Source organism: Helianthus annuus, chromosome 6 (assembly GCF_002127325.2).
Source record: "Helianthus annuus cultivar XRQ/B chromosome 6, HanXRQr2.0-SUNRISE, whole genome shotgun sequence".
Lineage (NCBI taxonomy): Eukaryota > Viridiplantae > Streptophyta > Magnoliopsida > Asterales > Asteraceae > Helianthus > Helianthus annuus.
In genome coordinates, this window is record NC_035438.2 from 112,242,834 (window position 1) to 112,251,509 (window position 8,676).

Sequence of the window (8,676 nt, forward strand, 5' to 3'; positions counted from 1 at the left end):
ATCCATTTTGACCGTTAAAACTTGTGAATTTTAAAAAGAAGGTGTAGAAGTCAGAAATTATGGCTGTTTTGGCAAGAACTCTTCCTCCTGAGCTCTGATACCACTTGTAGGATCGTTTTGTGACCCAAACGAGTCGTTTAGAAGAGCTCTTATCAACTCAAAAGGCGGAAACAGATGAATTGACTTGAAAAACAGCTTGTTTCACACTTAATTGTCTTGTATTATTGATTTGACAGGTTTACAGATCAAACGACACGTCGGCAGCACTTCGGTACCGGAAAGATGAAAGTTACAAATGATTTCGCTCCAAGCCTATTTATAGTAGTCCTAATTTCGTTTGAACATGTTCCAAGCGAAATTAGATTCATGCGGAATCTAATTTCGCACTAAATTACCCATGACACATTTCAAGCGAAATTACACACTTCAAGCGAAATTACCTTTCAACTCTAATTTCTCGAACTACGTGCCCTGATCTAACATTCTTAATACAAGACTCGATACAAGACGAAGTCCACAGACGCATGCACCAACAAAACAAAAGAACATCGATCAAGAACTTCGCCAAAGGAAGACGATAGTTACAATAATCGAACATCCTGGTATAAACACCTATTTTTCCTGGAACGAACGGATATATGGCCGTATCCTTCGTAGGAAGAACAGGGTTCAAAGAAGCAGGAATGTCATACTGCTCCATATACCACTTCAGGCCATTTTTATTTAGAATATTAAAGCAACCGGACAAGTTGCTTTTATTTGCCATAATAAAAAGGAGTCACTAACCTGATCAGATTCTCTGGTTTAGAAAAAGAAGAGGGAGAAGAAGAAGATCAAGCAGTTAAAAAGTAAAAAAAGAAAAATAACTTTTTCTCTATATATAAAGGATTTCCTCCACCGCCATAGGGCGTCCAATAGAGAGTTGACACGTCATGATAACTGACAGAAGTCAAATGTCGCGTCAGATAAGGGGAAGATAAAATGACCGCCAGTCATATAACAAAGGTCACCGCCAAAATTCAAAATTCAAAAAATCAACGAAACATACGACAAATAAAGGCCCCAACTAACCAAAATCTCGCCATTTAAGTTCGAAGCTTTTGCTAAACAAACGCTACGAACTAGGGGGACTTGATGAGGATACGTCCTCGGTCGGACCGAATGCCCAACAAACATGGAGCCGAACCAGAAGCTCAAAGGGTTAGATCGTATCTAATGCCATAGACGGAACGATTAGACACATTGATCCGTCATAACTAACTGGGACCCACGGCTTTAACTGCCATGACAACGACTGGTCCGACCCTACACTACTACAAAACAGAGCTTTAGACGGGGTGATATGGGTTTTAAGACGGTGTTTTCAACACCGTCTTAAACTACACCGGTTTAAAATCAAGTCTTATTAGACGGTGTTCAATTTGAACACCGGCTTAAACTTGATGAACACCGTCTTTTGGTGTTCAATTTGATATACTTGATGAACACCATCTTTTGATATTATGATATAAAACACCATCTTTTGATATTATGATATAAATCGTCGCTGTTATCCTGTCGTCGCAATCGTCACTATTCCCTTGTCGTCGTTGATGCTTAAAAACGTTTTTTTGTTGTTTTTTCAATACAAACCTGCCAATTTAAGGTTGACGACACACAAAAACTAAATAAATCTAAACTAATAAGCATAAACGTAAGCATAAATGGTTGCCTTTCAAAAAAAAACATAAGCATAAACGTCACAATCCGGGTTCGTTTTAAGTCACAATTCACAAACACGTCATAAAACTACCTAGCATATAAAATGTAATAAATGTATGTCATATCCGTGTCATCATCCGCTTCTTCATCAGATACTTAGTCAAATACTTTCCAAACTTAGTCGGATAACTTGAACTCAAGTCAAGTTAAGAAGTAAAGGTCCTTGAAGTGGTAGAAAGGGCTCATTTACACCAAATACTTTCTAAGATGATAGTAGAGGTTCCTGCAAGTTTAATAACATAATGAGAACCCATTGTAAGCCAATACAATCATAGTTGTCAAATATGTACAGTTACCAAACATAAAGCGAACGTGCAAAACTGCATCAAAAAACTAACCTGCGTTTTGAGCCGGAAAATGGCAAGAAATCAATTGTGGTGTTGTGGTCATCGGAAATTTTCCTCTGTTCTCGTTACCACTTATTGTGGACCCAGTGCTGCAGGCTTCACTCAACATGCTGATTGAATCGGTTGTGACAATGAAAGCATCTGCCCAAGCTAGATGTCCAATGTGAGGATTTGGTTCTACATTTACAAAAAAAGGTATAAACATCATAAATTTGAAAGCGGGTGTATTTGGTATTATGATTTTTTATCAGGTAAATCTAACATTACACCATAGTATTGATTAACTGAGATTACCTTCACCATCATATACATAGATTTTTGGATGGTCTCCAAGTTCTTTCCGCACGAAATTAGCAACCTGATGATATATATATAGTGCATAGCATAAGTGTTAGGACCGGTTTCGATACCGTTCGATTGCGTAACGTACGTTCGACGTGCGGAATCCGTGAACGTATGTGATCGAACACTCAATAACGTACGAGAAAACGTGATTCTATATAGATGACGTCGTGTACAATGCCGTGAATCACTTGGAGAGACTTTCTCTCTCTACAACTAGATCTCTAATTCTCCAAAATAAGCTCCAAGTCTTCCAAAAGTCTTAACCTTTACAACTTAATAAGCTATTTATAGGCACAAGGGTTATAAGGATTTCTCCTTATTTACAAGTTTGCCACCTTGCCCTTTTTTAACTAATTATAACCTAAAAGCTTAAAAACCTTCGGTTTCTTTGATTTCTGCTACGGAACAGATTGACGGAGGCGATAGACAGATATTGCACTAACAATAAGAACACAATAATAAATGAATATTTCACGTGCAAAAGTTCATGATTTGCAGAAACAGTTATTGAGCTATAGATATGCTCTAATGGCATAGTAGTAACTAGTATAATACCTTATCTGGAGTCCTCCTTGAGAAATAAATTCTTACACTTCCACAGCTATCAAGAACGCCACGCAAATAGTTTGTTAACTGCTTTGTAAGATTTGTACCGTATTTACAATGACCTGTAGAAAACCCCATTACACATAATTACAGTTACTAAGCAGCACAAGAATGTAAAAATTTCACTAGTTAATGAGGAAAATACAAGTATTCAAACTCAAGACCATACAAACAAGTAATAACAGCAGAGCTGTTTAATAAAATAATGCGGACCGAGCTGGTATTTCAAGCAGACTCAAAACCAATGCAATATAGAGAAATAACCAAAATGACCAAAAGCTTTTATTAGAATAATCAAACCTTAACTTTTCAGCAACCAAACTACAGTTACGACTCGAAAATGGAAATAACTAAATAAAAAGCCCGAATAATAGACAGCAAATCGAGTCTGAAAAAGTAATTGCAATCCACCAATGAAATTCAGTATTAAGAAAACTTTTATATGGATAAACAAGAAAAAGTAATTCCAATCCACATATGAGCCTTAGTTTTTCTTGCATAGATGAACACCTAAAAAAGAATAGACTAACTGGCCATCAAAAGTCAACTCAATTTATTCGAATAATCAAACCTTAACTTTTTAGCAACCAAACTACAAAAAAACCCTAACCTTGTAATTGGACAAGATGAAGTGTTTGCAAAATAACTTATAAACCCTATCAACCTAAATCTAGCCTATCTATGGAATTCACATGAATAACTCAAAGCACAAAACAAAAAACTAAAAATAAAAGTTGAAAGAAATTGAAGTGATACCTGACCAGAGTCTAGTTTGCTATACGAATCAAGGAGGGATTAGATGTTCCATACGCAAGTGGAATTGCAGCAGAAACCACAAGATCACACCCAATCTAGAACTCCATGCCATCAGTTTTTTTTTTCCCAAAACTCAAATTAGGGCAAAAACTCACAGTTCAAAATAGGCTAACAGAGATGATGAACAGGAACGAAAGGATTCTATGGTTGTCGAGAACATGGCAGATGCAGTTTCGTCGGTCGTTTTAGAGAACGGGGGTCTAGATCGGATCGAGAGGGATAGATATAGAAATAGAAGAAAACCAAAAAAACGTTGAAGATAGTGAATTTGGGGGCAATAGGAATTGAAAGGCGGGCTTGGGTTTAGACTGGAAAATTTTTAGATGGAATTAAATTTTAGGGGAAGTATGACATTTATAAGACGGTGTTCAAGACAACACCGTCTAAAGGTTGTATAAAATAGTATAAGACGGTGTTTAAGCATTAGACGAGGTTTTTATGAATTTTCTTGAATATTTTAATCAAAACAGCACAATGGTCATATGGATATTGATTTTAAAAATTCAACACCGTCTAATACTCCATTTTGTAGTAGTGCTAACTAACTCGCCACGTCAGCATCCCCCAAAAGTATAAATACCCAAAACTCCTCACCAAAGGTAATCGCGACTTTCTCTCTCTAAACTCTCCTCTCTCTCTCTCCCTGACCTATTTTCTCCTCACAAATACTTATTCTCACACCCGAACTTGGTCACAGAGAGGCCCCCCTCCATGTGACGAGGCTAACGGTGTGTTTTTTTCCTTGTGATCTTGTAGGTTCTAGTCAAGGTCATCTGAAGCTCTGCTCATACCAGGTCGGACCAACTGGTTTTGGGTCTTCATTAACAATATATTTTTTTCGAACGGTAGATCAACTGGATTTCCAGCTTACTCTAAAGGGCCAACATATGCTGGTAAAACCCCTCACCCCAAGTTCGAATCCCTCCCAGAGGTGTTCTCCCATATTTACATAATTTTACACTTAGTAGGAATCGAACCTGAGACCTCCCCAGGAGGAAACCAAGAAAACCCCCTGACCAACTAGGCTATACCATATTGGCTAACTTTAACAATATATGTCCATTTTTTAAAATACTGTCGAACTCAAAAAAAAAAAAATAATAATCATGATAGATAAATTATTTGAGGCATTTTCCTATCATTAAAAAAATTCTGGTCTGCTTTTGATTGGATTGAATCGGGTCAAAAATAAAACCAAATTGAATTTTAAATACATGATAACTAAACATTTTCTCGAGCCATTGTAATGTGATTATTATAAGGATAAACTTTCGTTTTGTTCCCTGTGGTTTGGTCATTTTAATAATTATGCCTCAGTTCTTTAAAAATAGTCATTTTCCTCCAATAGTTTACTATGTTTTTTTTTTTTTTTTTTTCATTTGCTCCATAGCCTTAACTCAGTTAAATCATACAATTAAAGGTAGAGTATTTCGGGAATTATATATATAAGTACTTAATTAATTATTTATAAATTTCTTAAATATGTTTTATCTTTTTATTTATTGATATTAAATTAAATATAAAAAACCCCTTTCTATCTCTCTAGTTCTATCTACCAATATAACCACCATCTTCGGCCGTCACCACCGCACCATCAGGCAACCACCACCTACCATCACCATCCTCCACCCTTCTCTCGTACAACCTGTTCTAGCCTTCAATCACTACCACATTCTTTCTCCCTTTCTTACCATTACAAACCCTTAACCCCACCACTGTCACCGTCAAAATCATACCACCACCACCACCTGCAAAATTGTAACCACGAACAACCAAACTTGTCTTAACCCTAGCCGCCGCAATCTGGCTTGAACCCTAAGCAGATCTAGTGTTCCAGCCGGGCAAAACCACCACACCTGCCGTCACCACTTGTCACCACGACCAATCTCTTTCTCCTTTTCTTACCGTCACAAACCCTCAATCCTACCACAACCATCTACAAAATTGTATCGCCGCCACCTGCAAAATCGAAAACACCCACAACCAAATCTACCTTGGCTTGAACCCTAAGCAGATCTAGGGTTCCGACCGGCCAAAACCACCACATCTGACCCTCTTTTACCTGGAATCACCTAAAGCCACCACCACTTTTTAAGGCCTTGAAACGCCGGAAACCATAGGAGCGGTGATACGATTTTGCAGATTGTTGGTTGACGGCCGTTTGGAGTGACGAGGATGGTGTCAGGGTTAGGGTGGGGTGGCAGTGGTGGTGGTCGGCGATCGTTTGGAGTGGGTGGGGGTGGTGGCTGATGATGGTGGTGGTGGTGGTTGATGAAGGAGAACAGAGTATAGAGAGAGAAGAGAGATTACAGAGATGTGTTTTGTTATGTGTGTGTATATATATATATATGTATATATATATATTATTTTATTATGTATAATATAAAATCTTTACTTGTACCAAAAATACCCTTACAATTAACATACAATTTAGATGGAGTTAGTGTCGGGGAGTTGATTGGAAAAAAACATAATAAACTATTGGAGGAAATGACTATTTTTAAAGGATTTGGGCAAAACCGTTAAAACGACCAAACCACATGGAGCAAAACGGAGTTTACTCTTATTATATTTTTAAATTTTAGACGTTTGATAAAAATTGTGTTAAAAGTTTTTTATTAAAATTTTTTTCTAAACATCTAGTTAGTTATATATATTTTTAGAAGCTAATATAAAAGTTGTATATAATAATTAGAGTAAATTACAAGTTTTGTCCTTTATGTTTACATCAAATTTCAGGCGTTGTCCTTTAGCGCAAAATTTGACAGGCGGTGTCCTTTATCTTTCAAAATCTTACACGTTTTGTCCTTTAGGCCAAACCCAGTTAGATTTTTTGGTTAAATCTAGTCATGTGCAAGGCACATGAGGGTATGATTGTAATTTCATCATTCAAGGGGCTATTGTGTAAGTAATATATAGATTGGAACTATTTTGTAAAAATAGAAAATATATTAAATTAAAAACATCTGCACTCTCTCTCTTCCTCCCTCACGCTATCTCGCTCTCTTCTCTCTCCATCTGCGGAGTTGATGCAATACTCCGGTGGAAGGGCAGGGGTAGTGGTGTCACAGGGGTGCTGGTGTACGATGGCTTGCGACTGAGAGGAGCGACAGAGGCGACAGTTCTCACTTCGTCTTCCATCTTCTAAAACCCTTTCGAGTTTAGCCTACGCCTCCGGTTCAGTTCTCACTTCGTCAAGTCACATATTGATGGTGGAATTTCTCCGGTTAAGTTATTGTTCGCCTTAGATCCAAATATTTAAGTTTCCTAAGATCCAAATATTATTCGTCTTAGATCCAAATATTGTTCGCCTTACATGATATCAACCGTAAAGCTATGAACTTGGGTTGAGTTTCATTTCTGTGGCTATCTATGACTGAAAGTGTGATATTGTTTCCACTTAGATCCAAATATTTAAGTTTCCTAAGAGAAAAAATAAGATTAAAGTCCATTGTGGAGGTTGTTACCATCCAAAACATGATTTCTGGAAAAATCTAACCATTCGACTTGAGTCAGATTAAAAAACGATGATGGAATTTCACCATACAGGTTGACATCAGATAGATACAGATGAGTGAGGTTTGAAAAAGCTTTGGTATTTAGGTTTTTGATTTTTTTTGGTATTTAGGTTTTTTTATTTGGTATTTAGGTTTTTTGATTTTTGGGGATTTTTGATGCAAGTGGAGGTGGAAGTGGAGGTGTCGGTGGAGGAGGAGCTGGCGGTGGAGGGTGGTGGTGGTGGTGGTGATGGAGGTTATATATATATATATATATAGTTAAAATAATAATAATTTTTTAAATTATTTTATTTTATTTTTTAAATACTATTAAATCAATGGGGTAAAAAGACTAAAATGCCCTTGGGTGACCAGATTTAACCAAAAAGTCTAACTGAGTTTGGCCTAAAGGACAAAACATGCAAGATTTTGAAAGGTAAAGGACACCGCCTGTCAAATTTTGCGCTAAAGGACAACGTCTGAAATTTGATGTAAACATAAGGAACAAAAACTTGTAATTTACTCTAATAATTAACACCGAATCAAACAAAAAATAACTAAACAAAATCAATAAAAAAATTCATAGTTATATTTTTAGGGTGTTAATACTGGTACAGTCTCACTCTACATCTCTCTCGATATGTAAATAGAGAGAGATATAAACAGAAAAAGAATATGTAAATAAGATATGGAGGTGTATCAATACCTTCTTTTTAACTAACTAGAAAATAAAAATTATATAAGTAAATTATAAAAAATAAGATGTGAATTAAAAAAAAAATCATAAAAATTATCTATATATATTCTAAAGTTTAGTTATATGTTCTATTTTAAAACCAAAATTTATGGTTGTTTTAAATGAGGTCATTTACATATATCCCCCTCCTGAGATCATTTATTACATATATACCTAACCCATAAAATCAATTACATATTTCCCCCTTTTAAACCATACATATTACATATTTACCCATTTTATTAAAATCACTCCTATTGAATTACTATTTTACCCCTAATGAACTTATTAAATGATTATTACATTTTTCCCCTTTCTAATACCATTACTTACATATTTTATGATTTAATGTGTAATATAATTGTTTACAAATAAGATATTAACCTAATGATGTGAATTCATTTTTTTATAAGCCCTACCTATTTTTTTATAAGCTGCTGCCCCTGTTATGTGAAAATTGAAAGTTTTGCTTATATATAATACGTCATAGCTCTTAAGCATTATTTTTTTTAAAGAAAACAGTCATGCGACCATGGTTTAAAAATTTACTTTTGCTATAAAACAGTTT

General features: G+C 35.8%; 1 protein-coding gene across 1 annotated transcript; it reads right to left on the minus strand.

The window, feature by feature from the left end:
• Nucleotides 1-1,694: 1,694 nt before the first annotated feature.
• Nucleotides 1,695-5,811, minus strand: LOC110924958 (mitochondrial fission protein ELM1-like). The gene is made up of 7 exons (XM_035974233.1): nucleotides 5,781-5,811; nucleotides 5,544-5,623; nucleotides 3,816-3,834; nucleotides 3,009-3,121; nucleotides 2,403-2,466; nucleotides 2,100-2,285; nucleotides 1,695-1,984 (listed from the first exon to the last, which is right to left on the minus strand). Exons 1-7 carry the CDS (start codon nucleotides 5,809-5,811, stop codon nucleotides 1,944-1,946), a joined length of 534 nt encoding a protein of 177 aa, XP_035830126.1. The 3' UTR covers nucleotides 1,695-1,943.
• Between the last annotated feature and the right edge of the window lie 2,865 nt (nucleotides 5,812-8,676).